Genomic DNA, 19,802 nt, shown 5'->3' on the forward strand with positions numbered 1-19,802 from the left:
CTGAACTTCCAAAATGCAGTTTAAATGCAGCTTCAAAGTGCTCTAAATGATCCCAGTTGAGGAAGAAGGGTCTTATCTAGCAAAACGATCGTTTTTTTTTTATTACAATTTACATACTTTTTAACCTCAAACGCTCAACTTGTCTTGCTCTGCGTGAACTGTTTTTTCCGGTTTAAGGCAGTTTTTCGACCTATCCTAACTGTCTTGAACCGGAAAAAACACTGTTCACGCAGACATAAAGACCAGTGTTTGAGGTTAAAAAGTATATAAATTTTAATTTATGTTTAGAAAATAACCAACCGTTTCACTAGATAAGACCCTTATTCCTCGGCTGGGATTGTTTTCACCCCTTCGAAGCTGCACTGAAACTGCATTTTGGAAGTTCAAACTCAAGGGAACCATAGAAGTCCATTATATGAAGAGGGCTCTTGAAATGTTTTCCTCAAAAAACAGAATTTCTTTCCGACTGAAGAAAGAAAGTCATGAACATCTTGGATGACAAGCGTACGCATACAAAAATTTGAAGTATACTTTGTGCTTAAGAGCCATAAAAGCAGAGAAGGGAGTGGAAAGTTCTGTGGATGAGCTACTGACACCCTCATGTTGTTCCAAACCCTTAAGACCTTCGTTCATCTTCAGAACACAAATTAAGGTATTTTTTTATGAAATCTAAGAGCTTTCTGACCCTGCATAGACAGTAACGCAACTGACATGTTCATGGCCCAGAAAGGTAGTAAGGACATTGTTAAAATAGTCCATGTGACATCAGTTGTTCAACCTTAATTTCATAAAGCTACGAGAATACTTTTTGTGCACAAAGAAAACGAAAATAACGACTTTATTCAACAATTTCTTCTCTTTTCTGTCAGTCTTCAAGAAACTGTGCATTCAAGAAACTGCCATGACATATGACGGAAGACGTTTGTTTGTTTGTTTTCTATGCGCACAAAAAGTATTCTCGTAGTTTCATAAAATTAAGGTTAAACCAGTGATGTCACATGGACTATGTTAACAACGTCCTTACTTCCTTTCTGGGCCTTGAATTTTTGAGTCAGAAAGCGCTTGGATTTCATCAAAAATATCTTAATATCTTACAGGTTTGGAACAACAGGAGGGTGAATAATTATGACAGAATTTTAATTTTTGGCTAAACTATCCCTTTAATAAATCACATTCCATGATGCATTTAAATACTCCCCTTCTATAAATTTTGCATTTTATAGGGAAATTCCTACAAATGCATATACTTTAGTAAATCCTAAATGTGTTTTTTTTTTTTTTTTAATGCCGAAAAAGGGTTTGCGCTGGCGCAAGCTGTTAGCAGACCTGTTGGCCAATAACTTTTAAGGAACCACAATCTAATGGATATTTTAAGTCAAACTGTAAGAATGATAATCTGTAGCCTGCAGATGTAATAGATAAGAGTGATTCAAATCAAGAGTGTACGACCCGTCAAATAGGTAAAACATCCGTTGTGACTAGCACATCCTCCAAGCAGCTTATACCTCAGTGGAAAATTATGAAGTTTCTCAAGGATGCTAACAGGGTTTTAGGTACTTATTTTTTTAACTTGTGGAACATGTCTCATTCTAAACCACCAAAACAAAAATATGATCAGCAAGTCACTATGTGTTAGATTTTTGACCAAAAAAAAAAAAGAAAGAAAAATCAGGTATTTTGTTTAATAAGTAGTATTTAAGGACTACAAATCTTTACATTGCTCCCTTGATAGGTATGGGAGTCTACATCATTTTCGCTGAGAAACTCTTGCACACCATGTGGAAAGAAGTTATAGTTAATGTATTTGGATTTTCTTACCATTTTACAACAACATGATAATTAGAGTTAGACGGTGTGCTTTAGCTGATGGTTTTGTGTAAGATACATTTTATGGGTTTGTCTGAAAGCAAGAGCTCTGCACTTTCAGTACTGATATGAGTGTGACAGAGCTTTGCCCCCTCAGAGGGCCACGCTGTGGCTTGGCTGACTCAGGTCTGGGCTGCATCTTCTCTGAACCAGTCCTCCCACACAGCACTTTTAGTCTCTCTCCCTTTCTGTCATCTTAGATAAATTGTAATGTTAATTATGTGACAAAGGAGAGAGTCTGGTTCATAAGATACAGTCACGTTTGTAGTTCATGGATTAACTAATGAGCCAAATACTCATATTATCTACACAGGACGCCCAAAAGTATGCACAGTTACAAAAGTGAGAATTTCTTTGCATTAGATAGCAAATGACATTTTATCAAACTTAACAAACTGGTCCCAACTGAGGTCATTCTGTTGTATTATTTAAACTTTTAAAGCTTCTATTTCTAAAATGTTTTACTTGTGCTGATGAATGTCATTGGTTTGACATTTTATTATTTAATACAGTGATTCTATGTGTGGTACAAGTGTACAAATATTTTTGGGGGCCGCTGTATATATTTTTGTTTATGTGCACAATATGAACCTTTTTACTTTAACCATTTATTACCAGAAAACTCTTAATGAATTCTCAGCTGATACAGTGAGTTTGTTTGCTTAATGAGTGTTCATTTTTATAAATGTGGGATATCTGTGAGTTTTCGTCAAGTGGTTGTGTTTTTTTTTTTTTTTTTTTTTTTTTTTTTTTGTTTTAGGGTAATTAGAAGATATGTGCTACTCTATGTAAACCAAAGTAATTTGGTATTTACTTATAAAGCATTTCAGGGTTCAATTCAATCCAAAATACTGAAAAAATCTGTTGTTAAATACTAAAAACAATGTGGCTGAAGTTGCTTATTGTGACTTTTTAACAAGGGGTGTCACAATTTATACATGGACTACATATGAAAGCACACAAATCAAATACTTAACTGTTATAATTTCAGAATTTTTATGTCATATCCAGCATTTCTCAACTTTTTAAAAGACCAAAATCTGGCACTGATCTAAAATAGTGAGTTGTATTGTCCTGTCCAAATTGATTGAGATCTGTGAATTAACATTTTAATCTCTGCTTTTAATGCTGATCCATCAATCACTTTTCCAAAGCACTGCAACATGTTACTCTAGCACTGAAATGGTTCATTGTGAAAGCAAATTCTATTATTTTATGCCATTACAATGGCTTGAGGTTTATTTTGTGTGTGTGTTTTGTTTATCTGACTTTGTATTGCATGGTAGAATTTGAAATGGTGATTCCCCCCATGATCATTCAAATACAGTTTTTATGTTTTAAGTGTGTTTGTTACATCTTTCCACAAGCTTTTAAAAGAGAGATGTCATCCACATCATACCCACTGGAATATGCATAACCATTAGTCAGCACATGACATTGTGTGTGTGTGTGTGTGTGTATATATAGTGATCTCCAGAATCAGATCCATAGGTGTGTTTGCTATGTGAACATGCTCTGTCGTTGACAGGAAATCTCTGATTGTCTTCTCTGGGGTGGCAGCAAGCTTCCAGAGGTACATGTGTGTTGTGAAACATGGTAGAATGTTAACCATTGTCAAGTTACTATAGAATGTCATCCATTGTAAGGTTGTGGTAGAGATGTGGCCATTGTGAGATCATTGTTGAGGGGTGCTATTGTGAGCTGGTGGGCGAATGGTTCTGCGCGTTTATCCTTGAAATCACATGACTGACACGTGTGCAGCAGTTATGTGAATGATGAGTCAATTATAGATTTATAGTGAGAATCTCATGAAACCTGCCAAGGAAATGTCACATTTTTGTACAATTCACCCATGATGATGTTTGTCATATATCCGAGATTCTCAAATCAGGGCCCGTGGACCAAAGTAAACTTTAATTTAGCCTGCCATGCTAAAACACAAGAGGAGGTGGAAAAAACATGCCATTGAAGCATATATTCAATTATAGTTTGTATTTTTGTTTTAACATTACCAAAATGTAATTTTTGTTTAATTATTTAATTTTATTATAATATCATTGGATATAACGCAAAGTAGCCCTCGAACAGGATTGATTTTTGGCCCTTTGTATTATACGTTTGGGCACCTCTGATATATAAATTATGGACCGTACCATAAGGATATGTTTGCATATACACTACCAGTCAAAAGTTTTTGAACAGTAAGATTTTTTATGATTTTTATAGAAGTCCCCTCTGCTTGAAATATTTATGTCATCAAAGCTACATTTTCAGCATCATTACTCCAGTCTTCAGTGTCACATGATCATTCAGAAATCATTCTGATTTGCTGATTTGCTGTTCAAGAAACATTTTGTATTATTATCAATATTCAAAACAGTTGAGTACATTTCTTTTTCATGATTCTTTGATGAATAGAAAGGTCCGAAGATCAGCATTTATTTTAAATGGAAAGCTTTTGTAACATTATACACTATACCACTCAAAAGCTTGGAGTTGGTATAATTGTTTTATTTATTTTTTGAAAAGAAATTATAGAAATGAATACTTTTAGTTAGAAAGAATGCTTTAAATTAATTAAAAGTGACGATAAAGACATTTATAATGTTACAAAAGATTTCTATTTCAGATAAATGCTATTTTTCTGAACATTCTATTCATCAAAGAAACCTGAAAAAATTCTACTCAGCTGTTTTCAACATAATAATAATGTTTTTTGAGCAGCAAATCATAATATTAGAATGATTTTTGAAGGATCAAGTGACTGGAGACTGAAGATGCTAAAAATTAAGCTTTGAAATCACAGGAATACATTACATTTTAAAATATTCAAATTGAAAAGTTATTTTAAATAAAAAAATAATTCAAATTTGTACTGTTTTTACTGTACTTTGAATCAAATAAATGCAGGCTTGGTGAGCAGAAGAGACTTAATTAAAAAAGACATTTAAAAATGTACTGTTCTAAAACATTTGACTGGTAGTGTATTAATATTATTTATTGATTATGGTAGTATTATTGTACTACTTTCAATTTATGCTTATTTAAATAACATTTTTTGTGTTGTGTATTACAGTCATTCCTTTTGTGACCTTTGGTAAGATTTCATATTTAACCTTAAGCTGTAATTTTCCCTCTTCAACATTAATTTCCTAAATTCATTCATGCTAAGAGGAGTGATACTTAAGTAAATGCGTCAGCTGAGGTAAGTAAACGTTGTTTTAATATAAAGAAGTAAATATTATATTGTTATTTGATACGTAGCAAGCTTACTTCGCACACTAATGGAAACCATTTCTCTTTTTTCAGTGTACGCTTGCATTTCTTTTGAGGCCGCGCATACGTTTCCCATACAGCCGAGCGTGTGGTGTCAAGCCTGGATTGGTTTGTCGTCACTTATGCCCCTCTCAGGCGGACCTTTAAACCCATCCAATAAAAAACGCTCTCATTTGCATACAGAGAGCGCGTAACCAATAAGGACGACCTGCCTAAGAGCTTTCCTAAATTCAAACCAATGTTTGAGCGCGTCATATTAACATATTTACCTCGCAGACCAATCGCTTGGAGGCATGGCGGTTAAGTGTGGACCGAACAGACCAATGGACAAAGACGAGGGTAGAGTCTGAGGTCTGCATAATATTAACATGTTATTACCAGAGGTGTTTTAGATATTGATCCTGTATTCGGTGGTAGTTAAACTCACTCCCCCACCTCACAGGTCCATACCTGCTTTTCTAAATTAATAAGACAAGTAACAGGAAATTTTGTAAAAATGCCCAAGAGGAAGGTAAGTCGGTTTATACTTTAATATCCTCACATATCCTTGATTTTCCCCGATTTTTTTTAAGAAATAGCGGCTCGCGTTTCAACGACAAGAACGTACGCAGCGTCGAGCAGGTAAAACGAGGATCAAGTTTTCAAAAGCGTTCTATCCTAATCCGCGGAATTATGGAATCCTGCAAAAGCAATGGAACGTTCGGTCATCTTTGCATTCGATCATCGTCACACTTGCCGATTTCCTCCATGATAGTTGGCGGTTTAATAACCCGATGCCTCTTTCGCAGTGAAGTCGCCACTTTGTGCGCACTTGTGCTGAATGTCACTTTGCGGTGATGCTTCAGTCCCTCTCGGTCAGAATCAAAACCGAGCGCTCCGCTCACGCTGAACGCGCCCGGCGCTCGCTAACCTCCATTTTAAGATGTTCGTTTTTTATTAGCTCATTTTCGTCGATCGATAGAGGTCCTCATTATTTTTGTATAGCCATGTTTGAACCGACAGGCTCTTCCTCCACCCCCATTGCGGAGCGGCAGACCCGTATGTAACCGAGCGCTCTGTCAGTCACACTCAACTCTTTCTCGCATATAGAGGCGATTGTGACGGTTAGACAAAACAAACCACGGTTGAGCTGTAGACTTCATAGAGGGAAAAGACTAGCAAATAAACAATACTAGCATAAAAGTACAATAACAGTTTCGTGAAAAATGGTCAAATGATGCCTTATTGATAAAGATCCACAGTCGACCGAGATTCACCATCCAACATCAGCGGGGAGCATCGAATAATGCCTAACATTGTGGGGGTCTGAACCCATTTTTTTCTCCAGAGATTAAAATCTATTGAGAATTCACTCCTGTTTTATCAACCAGATTTGTTCATGATAGAGGCACTAAAGCGTGAGTTTCTCTAGGGGGAGTGTCTCTTCAATTAGTGAGGCTAAACAAATAATGGACACTTTCCAATAATACGGGCCAAATAAAGATTTATTTATTTATAAATGAATAAATAAAAAATGAAGTGTTTCTTTTTCAACAGTTTGTATGTGAAATGAGGTGTCTAACGTTACTATACAAAAAAAAGTTAACACAGAAGGTCAAATTATCTGGTTGGTTTTATTTTCTGTTCAGCTTATAGTATTGGTTTGAAACTGTGATTTTAGTTTTTTCTCCATTTATAAACATTAAATACACAAAATATGATTAGTCAATATTTCTTATAAATAAAATAACAGGCCTAAATTAAGCTAGTAAAAAAATATATTGTTTTTTAGTTGCTGATAAACTTGTATATTTCCTGTAAATTAATTAAATCATTTTTTAAATTAACTTCTTATTTAGCAGTGACTGAGTAATGATTGAGCTTGACAAATACAGCTAATTTATATTAAATTATGTAAGTGTAAGTTTTTCTGCTGTGGTTTAAATATTACCTAATTTTATTTATTAAGTGTGTTTTTGCAAGGTTGCATGTAACAGTATTGGGGCTAAAATGGGGAACACAAATAGATATGTTTTTGGTAATTAAGCTTATACAATATTTGAATATTGAATATATTGAAATTGAATATCAACAGATTGTATCAAAACAACATACACTACCAGTCAAAAGTTTTTGAACAGTAAGATTTTCAGTGTTTTTCAAAGAAGGTTCTTCTGCTCACCAAACCTGCATTTATTTGAATAATAAATTTTTTCAACATTATAGACTATACCATTCAAAAGCTTAGAGCCAGTGTATGTGTGTATATATATATATATATATATATATATATATATATCAAAAAGTGATGACAAAGACATCTATAATGTTTCAAAGGATTTCTATTTCAGTTCTTTTTAACTTTCTATTCATCAAATAAACCTGAAAAATTCTACTGGGCTGTTTTCAACATAATAATAATAAATGTTCTAGGAGCAGCAAATCAGAATATAAGAATAATTTCTGAAGGATCATGTGCTGGAGTAATGATGCTAAAGATTCAGCTTTGAAATCACAGCAATAAATTACATTACATTACTGTTTTTGCTGTGCTTTGGATCATATGCATGAAAAAACAAAAAATCTTAGCTGTTCAAAAACTTTTGACTGTTATGTAGTTGACTTTTTTTGTAGTGTAGTTGTATGACTTTAATGGGCACGTTTACATGGTTTGAGAATATTATGAAATGTAATAAATACAGATCTATATTGGCAACCAGTTTATTTGAGAGTTCAGATGTAAACAAAATGGCAAACTACCACAGCCAAATTACCAAACGCACCACAGGCTGTGTAACATCTGTGACCAAATCCAAACCAAATCTGATTATAGTGAATATTAGAGTCTGACAAACAAAAGCTACTGAATATTGAATATGAAGTGAGATGAATAAGCATTATTTTTGCCAGTGTCACTTTATCAGATAAAAGATAACCTGTTAGCATCTAAAGGGTTATAGATACTTTGTTTCAGAAGTCTTTTCAGAATCTTATTAAAACGCTGTACCAGTCACATGAAATAAAAATGTATTTATGTGAAGAAATGTCTGTATGTACAAATTTTGCATGTTTGTTTTGTCTGTACAGTCACCCGAAGGAGCTGAGGCCAAAGATGCCACCAAAGTCACAAAGCAAGAGGTAAGCCATTATTCACAGTAACTTATTTTTTAAATGCAGGACTGTTAACTGTGCAGTTTAACTCTTGTAAATATCAATTCATGTGCGTTTTTTTTGACTGACATACTATTAAAATGTAATTAACGTGGTTTAGCTATCACAAATTTGAACTTTCTGCACGCTTTCGATGTTTCTTCTCTCTTAGCCCACTCGGAGGTCAGAGCGTCTTTCCTCAGTAAGTGTCTTTTCTTTTTTCTGTATGCCCAAATGTTATTTGTATATTAAAAAGTGGTGGAAACCAGTTCAAGGAACGGGTTTGTCATAAACATGAGCCGTAAAGTGCGATCACATGCCCTTTAGGTATTCTGAACTACAAACACAATGATTGTGTCTATGTATTATTTAATGATACAGTTTAGATGTGTTTTCTTTAATTTAACTTGTGCATAACTGCTTTATTATTGTGTCATACATTAATTTACCAGTCATTGTGGCCTTTGTGTTGTCCGTTATGACTGTTTTGAAATTCATTCATCCTGTTGTCTTCTTTCAACCCACAGAAACCAGCTCCTCCTAAACCTGAACCAAAAGCCAAAAAACCAGCTGCCAAGGTAACAGCTCTCTTTTCTTACTTTCTGTCTCTATCTTTGTGACATTTTAGCATGTTTTTGCATGTGCTTTGCATTGTAGGTTAGCTCTTCCTGATTGTATAAAAAGCATGTTGATAGAGTTTGAGTGTTGAATGAACTTCATTAGCTTTTTAGTAACCAGTTTAGTAGCATTTTTGCGGTAGAGAGATCTGGTGTGATCTGGTGCTGGCAAGTGTATTTTGAAGCAATTAAACTGGTTTGGGACAGAATTATTTAACTCGTTGTCCCATTTATCCCATTCTGTTTTCTGCACAGAAGCCATCCAATGACAAAGCGGTGAAGGAGAAGAAGGGCGGAGCCAAAGGAAAGAAAGAGGAGAAAGAATCTGCGCCCACTGCTAATGGAGAGACCAAGCCAGAGGAGGTGTGCTAACGCTTTTTGGTTGCAAATACCATTGTGTAGCATTTGCAGTAAGACCGTATGAATGTTTGGCCATTTGAGAAGATAGAGAAATATCTATGTGGCCTTATTCAAGGAAAAAGTATTAAATGACTCATGAAGAACACAAAATAAGTATGAACAATTATATTTTACTCGTAAAAGCCTTTGTATGTACATTACTGTTCAAAAGTTTAGGGGCGGTAAGATATTTTAATGTTTTTGGAAGTGCTCACCAAGGCTGCATTTATTTGATTAAAAATATAATAAATAAATGTTTTAATTTTAATATACAGTATTTTAAAAAATCCTGTAATGCAAAGCTAAATTTTCAGCATCATTTATCTAGTCTTTAGTGTCACATGATCCTTCAGAAATCATTCTAATATGTTGATTTAGTGCACAAGAAACATTTTGAATTTTTGAAATTTAAGACCTGGGAAACCCTTTAATATTCCTGAAGAGGTACTTAAAAAAATGCCTGAATTATTGAAAGACAATGTATCTATAGAAATTTTGTCAATAAGCACATATCTTGCCAGTAAGCACATATCTTTTCATGCAAAATTTACGCAATTCAAAAAACACCTTTTTTGCTTATTTCAGTTAATGTCAGAAAACAATTGAGCTAAGCAATTAGTGGTATTAACAGTGTCATGTAAACATAGCTGAAGACATGAAAAGAGGATGAGATGAACCAAATCAGCTGAGTCACTTATGCTGGGACGCTTCGCTAGCAAAAACTATATCAAATAAAAAAAAAACATTAATTTTCGAATTTCGAAATCGCTTGTAACAATTTTAAAAATCATGTAGTGATGGGTGAAACAGGACTTTTTGAAACTCTTAATCATTCGCAAAATGATTCACTGTTTTGAAGCGCTCCACTTGAATCACCTATCGCGAATCATTTGTTTTAGATCAGGACTTCAAATCGCGTATCCCAAATCATTTGGGTTAGGACGGAACTTTGTGTATTGCAAATCATTTGATTCAGATCGGGACTTCTGAGTGCGTATTGCGAATCATTTGATTTAGATTAGAAGGGGTTTGTGAATCATTTCGTGAATTGAATGATTCAAATCAAATGATTTGTCTTACATGCTCTGAAGTCAGGTTCTGAATCAAATGATTTGCGATCCACGCTCTGAAGTCCCGATCTGAATCAAATGATTTGTGATATCCAAAGTGATGGTTCATGAATCATTATTCAGATCAGGACTTAAGAGCGTGTATCGTGAATCATTCGTTTCAGATCAGGACTTCAAATGCGCGTATTGTGAATCATTTGATTTAGATCAGAACTTCGCATATTGCAAATCATTTGATTTAGATCGGAAGGGGTTCGTGAATCATTTCGCAAATTGAATTATTCAAATCGAATGATTTGCGATACACACACCAAAGTCCCAATTTAAATCAAATGATTCACGAACAATCATTTTGCATATCGCGAATTCATTTGTTTTAAATTTGGAACTTTGCGTATTGCAAATCATTTGATTCAGATGGGGACTTCAGAGCACGTATCACAAATCATTTGATTTAGATCGGAAGGAGTTCATGAATCATTTTGCTAATTGAATGATGCGATTTGAAGTCCTGATCTAAATCAAATGATTCGCAATTCATGCTCCAAAGTCCCGATCTGAATGAAATGATTTGTGATATGCGATGTGATGGTTCACAAATTATTATTCAGATTGGGACTTCAGAGTGTGGATCGTGAATCATTTGATTTAGATCGGAACTTTTTCTGTATTGCAAATCATTTGATTCAGATCGGGACTTTGGAGAGTGCATCACAAATAATTTGATTTAGATCGAGTCCGTGAACCGTGAATTGAATGATTCAAATCAAATGATTTGCTATACACAATTTGAAGTCCCAATCTAAATCAAATGATTTGTGAACCGCGCTCCAAAGTCCCGATCTGAATCAAATGATTCATAATATGCAAAGTAATGGTTCGCAAAATCATTATCCAGTTCAGGACTTCAGAGCGTGTATCGGAAATCATTTGTTTCAGATCAGGATTTCAAATTGCGTATAATGAATCTTTTGATTTAGATAGGAACTTTACATATTGCAAATCAATTTGTTTAGATCGGAAGGAGTTTGTAAATCATTTTGCAAATTCGAAATGCATTGATTCAAATGAAATTATTCGCAATATGCGAAGTGATAGTTCGCGAATCATTATTCAGATCTGGACTTCAGAACATAGATCGTGCATCATTTGATTCAGATCGAGACTTTGGTGCGGGTCTGTGAATTATTTATTTCAGATCAGGATTTCGGAGCGATTTTACAAATCTTTTTTTATTTATTTTTTTCTTAAGTAGATCCTCAAACCATAAACCGTAAAAACCTCAAACCATAAGGCAGTACAGCTATAAAAACAAAAAATAAAGTATACACAAATATAGATCCCTTTAAAAAAATCAGTCGTAGTTTTACTATAGTAAGTGTAGTGTAGTATACTTTGTAACACTTAGTAGTATTATTTCACATGTGCTTGACCTTATTTTTGCCATTTTTTTACTAGTATATTTTTTATTTGTCTATTTCTCTTTTTTAGAATTTGAAATAGAAGACATTGTTTGATAAGTAAGATCTAAGATCTAAAAAGGTAGTGCTTGAAAAGTCCTTGAAAGTCCTGTAATTTCATTTTTCAATATCTGTATGAACCCTATCTTTCTGACCCCAAACTTTTGAACAGAAGTGTATGTCTACTTTTAGTTCACCATTGGTCATTTAATATTGCATATCAAGTTCCTCAGCTCAAAATACATTTTTCATGAATTTTGTCTCCTCTTCCTCAAAAAACGCTCTGAGATTATTTGAATCGTCCTATTTGAAAATTATTTTCATAGAACATTTGTTGTGTGAATGAGAATGAAAGAGCAGACATGTGAGGTGGGAAACAATGACCTAGTTACAGGCATGTTGTGGTGAAGTGTATTCTGGAAGGTTTGCACCAAAATGACTGAGTGTAAATTAGTGGTATTCATGTAAAGTTCAGATGGGCTGCTAGTGCCAGTGGCAGGTTTGATTTTTGAGGGTATAATATTGCTTTAAAAATAACACAACTCTTTTATATTAAATGTGTTGTTTCGTCAAATTAACTACTGTAAACCAGCTTGCACTCTTATAATCATAAATACTTGACCTTTAGATAATGGTTGATTTCGTTGAATAGTCACAATCAGTGTATTTCCATCCTAATATAATTTGCTTTCTTCTCCTCCTTGCATTTCACATTTTCATGTGACAGAATGAATAAGGAAACATTACAAATGAAGACTGTTCAGCGCTATGCACTAACATGAATTACATTGTATTGACCAATATCTAATTATCTTTTCATATATCCCTTTGCATGGCTTCTCAAACACCTGCATGTGCCTGAACCCTCACTCACACGCATACACACACACACACAGATCTGTGTCTCACGCTCATCTGTCAGTGTGTCATCGTGGAGAAGTTCCGCCCCCTCCTTCCTGTCCATCCGAGGGCAGAGTGAGAGTGTTAGAGTAAAGGGTACGAGTGTTTGAAGAGTGCAGTGTGTGCTTGTGTGCTCATCGCCGTCAGATCTAGATTTGTTCGACCATCTCTTTATGTGAGACTATACAAAAAAAAATGAATTAAACCAAGGTTACCATAATGTTCAGTGCATATGACATAATTTTGACATTATGGATCGCAAGCTTTTTATTAAGGATTTAAGGGTTTACCCTGCAGAAATAATCACTGTTTACAAACAGGTTTCCACATTGGTCAGTCTATCCTTATAAGGTTATAATAGAAGAAAGTATTTTTTTAAAAAATACAAACTTTACCTTTACTTTAATAAAAATTTAAGTAAACGTAATATAAATATAAACGTATAAATGCACTCTTATATCTCTTTTGTCCTGTTGTTTTTAAGGATGTTGAGTTTAAAGGAATAGTTCACCCGAAAATAAAAATTAGCTGAAAATGTACTCACCCTCAAGCCATCCAAGATCAGAACAGGTTTGAAGAAATTTAGCATCACTTGCTCACCAATTGATTCTCTGCAGTGAATGGGTGCCGTCAGAATGAGAGTCCAAACATCTGATTAAAAACCTCACAACAATCCACAAATAATCCATACAACTTCAGTCCATCACTTAACATCCTGTGAAGTAAAAATCTACATGTCTGTAAAAAACAAATCCATCATTTAGATGTTTTTACCGTCAAACAAGTCTCACTGCTTTCTTTATTGAAAAATTCTATACAAGTGAATCCGTTCAAAACCGTTAAAGGTAAAACCCCTTAATACCACAAACGAGCAGTTTTTCACTTCACAGGATGTTAATCAATGGACTAGAGCTTTGTCTATTTCTTGAGGATTATTGTGATGTTTTTATCAGTTGTTTGGACTCTCATTCTGACAGCACCCATTCACTGTAGAGCATACACTGGTGAGCAAGTGATGTAATGCTAAATTTCTCCAAATCTGTTCTGATCAAGAAACAAACTTGGATGGCCTGAGGACGAGTACATTTTCAGCAGTGTTCGTTACATCACTTGCTTACCAATGGATGCTCTGCAGTGAATGGGTGCCATCAGAATGAGAGTCCAAACACCTGATAAAAAACATCACAAGTAATCCACACAACTCCAGTCCATCACATGTTTTTACCATTAAACTGTTACAAGTGAAACAGTTCAATAATCCACATGACAATAATCTAAGTAATCCACACAACACCAGTTTGTCAGTTTACATCTGACAGATGTAAAAATCTGCATGTTTGTAAGAAACAAATCCATCATTTAGATGTTTTTACCATCAAACCGTTACAAGTTCTCTTTTCATAATACTGCTTTCTCTAGTGAAAAATTAAAAGTGAAACAGTTCAAAACTGTTGAAGGTAAAACACCTAATACTAGAAACAAGCAGCTTATCACTTCACAGAATGTTAATCGATGAACTAGAGCTTTGTCCATTACTTGTGGATTATTGTCATTTATCAGCTGTTTAGACTCTCATTCTGATGGCACCCATTCACTCTAGAGGATCCATTGGTGAACAAGTGATGAAATGCTACATTTCTCCAAATCTGTTTTGATGAAGAAACAAACTTGGATGGCCTGAGGTTGACTACATTTTTAGCAGTTTCTATTACATCACTTGCTCACCAGTGGAGCCTCTGCAGTGAATGGGTGCCGTCAGAATAAGAGTCCAAACAGTAATCCACACGACTCTAGTTTGTCAATTAACGTCCTGTAAAGTGAAAAGCTGCAAGTTTGTAAGAAACAAAACCATCATGGAGACGTTTTTAAATCCTCTTTCCATAATACTGCTTTCTCTAGTAAAAAAAAGTAAGCTTGTCTGAATCAAGATCAAAATATGCAGAGATCAAGCACTGTTTACAAGTGAAAACAGTTAAAGGTAAAACACCTTAATACTGCAAACAAGCAGTTTTTCACTTTACAGGATGTTAATCAATTAGACTAGGGCTTTGTCCATTACTTGTCTAATTCTGACGGCACCCATTCACTGATGAGGATCCGTTGGTGAGCAAGTGATGTAATGCAAAATTTCTCCAAACATGTTCCAATGAAGAAACAAGCTTGGATGGCCTGAGGTTGAGTACATTTTCATCAGTTTTCATTTTTGGGTGATCTAATATTTCAACAAATGATTTCATGATTTCCATGATTTCCATTATGAGGTAAGTTGTGGTCATCATTTGTATGTGGGTTTCATACTAACAGAGTGGCTTTGGTTCTGTCTGTCTGACTTCCACATTAGGTAATCTAACAGTTTTAGAAAAACTAAAATCCTATCAAAAACATTTTGAATTAGGAAATCATATTCTTCTTCTGTGCTTTTTTTTCTCTGTATAGGAAACTGAGCCCAAGGCCGAGGCTGAGGAGAAAGAGTGATTGAAGTTGTTTTCTGGAATAACAAAGAACATTTTTTATTCCTATTGAGTATTTTGTAAAATGCAAACTTTTTTTAGACTTACCGTACTAGATTTCCTTAGCTAAAAGTTGACTCACACTCCCCGCTGAAGCACCGTACCTGTCTCCTTCTCTTTCATCTGACAAGAAGGATAGATTCATTTCAAGGAAAAGCAACAGTTATTCTTGAAAATTTCACCAGCAGCTCGCCTGCCAAATGCAGCCACTTGTCACATGTTAAAAGCAACCAGTTCATCTTTTGCCACCAGAGCGCATATCCTTAGCTCCATGTATATGGCTACTAAGGTATAATTCTTTGGTGTGTATTGTCTTTGAGTCTTGTTATTTAATTGGTTAAATATCATAGGAGAAAGATACAGAAGGAGGGAGCAAATGGGGACGAGAGACTTAAGTAGTAACCCTTTGCTTTTTTTTTTATCTTCTTTGTAGCATTTTGAGATTCAAGTGTGTTCTTTTAAAATTGCTGAATTAAACATGACCCTTAACAGTGGCAGTTATCCATAGCAATAAACAAGTGGTGCTTTGTGCTAGAAGGTTAGGAAAACTCTACAAGAACTGAATCTCAGAAAGATGTACAAGTCCACAGAACTGGTTTGAGATACTCTCTGTAAAATGTTTTCAAATAAAAGATGAATAAACGGTCTGTTGACTCTTGTGTGCTTCTTACTAGTCGTTGCTTTAATGCCACAAGTACAAAGCTGTCTTTATTCTTACAGAAACAAAAATTAAACACAGCTTTAGTGTCTGTGTAGTATTTTGAACTAATTTTAGAAAAATTAGAAAACACCCCTTTTGCCAAAACAGCTCGATTCAATCCAGTCAGCAAACTCGCGTTCTGAACGTCATAACATTCAGCGATGACTAATCTGAACGCCTCTGATTGGCAGTTTCATTTATAAACTCAACGGAATTGCGTGTGATTGGTTATAATGCGAAACACTGTTAAAACGTATAAAAAGAAATAAGACAGAACAAATAAGCCCTAATATTAATTTGATAATAATACTAACCTGATACTAATGATAATGAATCGTCTTGATATCGTCAAAAGCATCAGCTACATGAGATATCTCTGACTATCGTCGATACTTACTGTTCAGAGAAACAAGCGCGTCACCATCTTTAAAATATTGTATTTGAAGTTCCGTATGCGCGGTAGCTCTGTATACTTTTATGGCATTATTGTCTAATTTAACTGGTAAAGTGGATTTATGTATTGAAGTTTAGTAATTAACGAAAGTTATCGTGAGCATTGTAATGTTTAAAGCAAATGTCAGTAGACCAAGAAGATTTTAAAATGAGCGGTTCATTCATAAATCCGTGAGATCATTGTGGAAATACAACCGAAAGACAAAAGACAACAAACGCAGCGCCAAAAGGGGCGGGGCTACATAAGGTAAATACTACATCTATCAGCACAACTCTAAAATATGTAATAGAATTAAATGTTGGAACAACGTGAAATGGTCAAATTAGTACTATTTCTTTTCTATGATCTCACGCGACTTTCATGAATTGATATATTTATACATTTGGAATTAGGATTTAGTTTAACCACCTTTTTTCGTTCTCTGAGAGTGAGCGTGGCCATTTCAAAAATTTATGGGTGTGGCTTCCGGTCTCATCCGCGTCCAGCTATTTTTAGTTGTACAAAACAGCTGGTTTTGCTGCATGATATTAGAAATTAGTGTGTCTTACCATATTATTTTAATGCATTATCTTAATCGTGAGCACGCTGGTTTGTAGAGCAAACAGTTTTACCGTTTACTGCCCACTGTTATTCTTCTCGTTCTTTTTCCTATAGACCATTTCGCTAGATGTAAACAACACTGGTCCAAAAGCGCTTCCTATTTTTTTGTTTTTTATTTTTTTTTTATTTCACATATACAAATACATCTTAAAGGTGCTAATGTAACATTTTCATCCAGTCAAATGTTATGTTGGTTGTATTTTTTGTGATGTTTGTGTAAAGTTAAAAAAAAAAAGAAACAGGAAGTGTATCGGGACCAGTATGTTTACATCTAGCGAAATGGTCTATTGCGGACAATCTCACCCATAGGTGTACTTCCGCGTTGAGGAAAAAGGTGGATAAATAATCGTTTAATGTTGCTCCTAAGCGCTCACTTTTTTGTGAACACATGAAATAATCGCAAGCATGTTATTTCTTATGACACAACTATATTACTAATATACTAATATAACTAAAATTCAAACATGAAACCTGGCTATTTTTCTGCTGTGGTTCATAATTTCTCAATTTATTGTAACATTATGTCAGATAAACATCTGTGCACAAAATCAGGTATTTTTAATTATGCATCCAAAAATCCAGATGTAAAAAGGAACAGCACTTCAGCATGTAATTTAATTCCAGCAATGCCATTTGTATTTAGGGAGAAAGCAAAGAAAATAATGGCAATGCTGTAATGTAGAGCTAACTTTGTGGAAAACTCTTGAGGGTCCAGGGTGTTTAGTCTAACGCTACAAAAGCCTTTCAGTTTAGTTCTTTATACACAGACACATGTGACCCCAAACACACACGCACACACTCACTAAATACAACTGCTGATGTCAGAAAGTGAAAGGTCAGCAATGCCATGGGGAGGCAGGAACAGAGAAGAGGAAATGAATGGACTGACAACACTCGTTGGTCTGGACTGCTGTCTTTCTGCAGGCCCAGCCAATAAACCAAAAGCCCCATATAGTAATAAAACTGTGTGTTAATGATCACATGAAAGCAGCATGTTTCTAAAGTGCTTCTTTTTTAATTGATAAGGTTGTCAGGAATGCTGTGCATTTTATAGTGTTACTATACTTTTATAGTGTTGCTTGTTGGTGATAAGGATGACTTTAGAAAGTAGACCCACTCAATGTCATGAACAGACATTTGAAATAAATATTTAACACTGAATATTAGTCCAAATGTGGTCGAAATAAAATGGGACAGGAAACTTTCTTCACATTATTATTATCCACATTGCTTCCATGTAAATCAACGTACCATGAAAACTGTAAGACCAAATAATAATGCATCAAATAAATAGAGAATAGAGATCTATGTATTACATGTAAAATTATAGAATTAAGCCCAGATTTATGGACTGATTTGATTCCGATACAGAACTAATCAAGGCCAATTTTCACTGATTGTCATTAGAGGTTACTCTATGTGAAACTTTTTAATGATCAAGCCTTTATTATTCAGTTATTACTCTATGAAACTATAACAGTCTGGAATGCTTTGGAATCTAGGGAGAGATTTACCCTTGTAACCTCTGACCCAAGTTTGGCCCCTGAACTCATTTTAAATGATAGTCCTGACCTCCAGTGGCAAGAAAAAATACTGCACACCATTGATCACAAAATAACAACATTCTTCCATTTTAGAATCTTTAATCCAATATATTTTAAGGTGTTTAGGATTTATATTCTTAGTATTCTGAATGAAGAGTCACATTTTGAGTGGGTTTTGCTATTGTTGTGAAGTTTAATGCCTACTCAGCCACTTCACCAGATCACTACCGTTACTCAAAAGTGTGATAAATTGCATCAGTTTTGCTTAAGTAGCCTCGAAGCCAATGCTGCTATATTCATGTAGCTGTTAAGTATCTGACTCCTTTTCTTCTCCACATATACTCTTAGTGTCAGTAGTTTAGCAAGTGTTACATCACCAAATGCAGTTAAAACTAACTGTTGAACTCAGGGTTTTACTAGCAAGGGCACAGCAATTTGTCTAAGCTTTATAAACAAAAAGTCACAGATTGTATCAAAGTCACCTCTAAAATAGAAATAAAAAAGGAAACACTTCTTTTGTCTAATGCCTTACTTTGATGCCTCACCCCTTAAAACATGTATAAATATTTAGGCCTGTGAATTTCTGATTATAATTGTAATGTCTATGTGTGCAGACATACATGAATACATGTTTACTTTGCCAATTATAATTAATAAAGCTAACCAACCCTACAATTATTTTGTTTTTATTTACGTATTTTGCATTTTTAGACTATTGCTATCACATAAGGACATGCCGAATATTAAAGAAAGAACGTACATTCACAAATACACAAAAACTATTGTATATATGTAAATATGCATCATATGCACATAAAATACATTCAATGTAAAATGACGGGGAAAAAAAACATTGCTGTATGTTTTTATATTCATTAATGGTTGCTGGGTTATTAAGCCCCAGTTTGAACTTTCATTTGCATCACTTGCAAAATACAGTCAAAGCAAAAAGTAGGTTTAGCCTCTTTTAAAACTCCACAAGTGTTGACTGTAAAACAGCTGGTGGTGTTTATTTAACATGGATAACTAATTAGGGAACTTACTATTTAGACTGGTTAGATCATAAAATACACAACCGCTATAATCCAGCACTTTCCTTACAGAAGGTTAAAACTCAATAGGCCTTTAATGTTGTTTGACTCACTCATAAATAAGTTTACCTAAATTAAGGCCGCAGGATGAGGCACAACTTCAGCTGGCTCATTTAAATTAAACATCCTCAGCTTATGCCTTTCATTGCTTTCATTTAGATAAAAAGATGGAAAATAATGTGTAAT

At 34.5% G+C, this 19,802-nt stretch overlaps 1 protein-coding gene across 1 annotated transcript; it reads left to right on the plus strand.

Moving 5' to 3' along the window:
- Nucleotides 1–5,485: 5,485 nt before the first annotated feature.
- Nucleotides 5,486–15,874, plus strand: hmgn3 (high mobility group nucleosomal binding domain 3). The gene is made up of 6 exons (XM_051096668.1): nt 5,486–5,653; nt 8,209–8,259; nt 8,444–8,473; nt 8,799–8,849; nt 9,144–9,251; nt 15,154–15,874. Exons 1-6 carry the CDS (start codon nt 5,639–5,641, stop codon nt 15,190–15,192), a joined length of 294 nt encoding a protein of 97 aa, XP_050952625.1. The 5' UTR covers nt 5,486–5,638; the 3' UTR covers nt 15,193–15,874.
- Nucleotides 15,875–19,802: the final 3,928 nt, after the last annotated feature.

The sequence above is a fragment of the Labeo rohita genome, chromosome 23, assembly GCF_022985175.1.
Source record: "Labeo rohita strain BAU-BD-2019 chromosome 23, IGBB_LRoh.1.0, whole genome shotgun sequence".
Classification (NCBI taxonomy): Eukaryota; Metazoa; Chordata; class Actinopteri; order Cypriniformes; family Cyprinidae; genus Labeo; species Labeo rohita.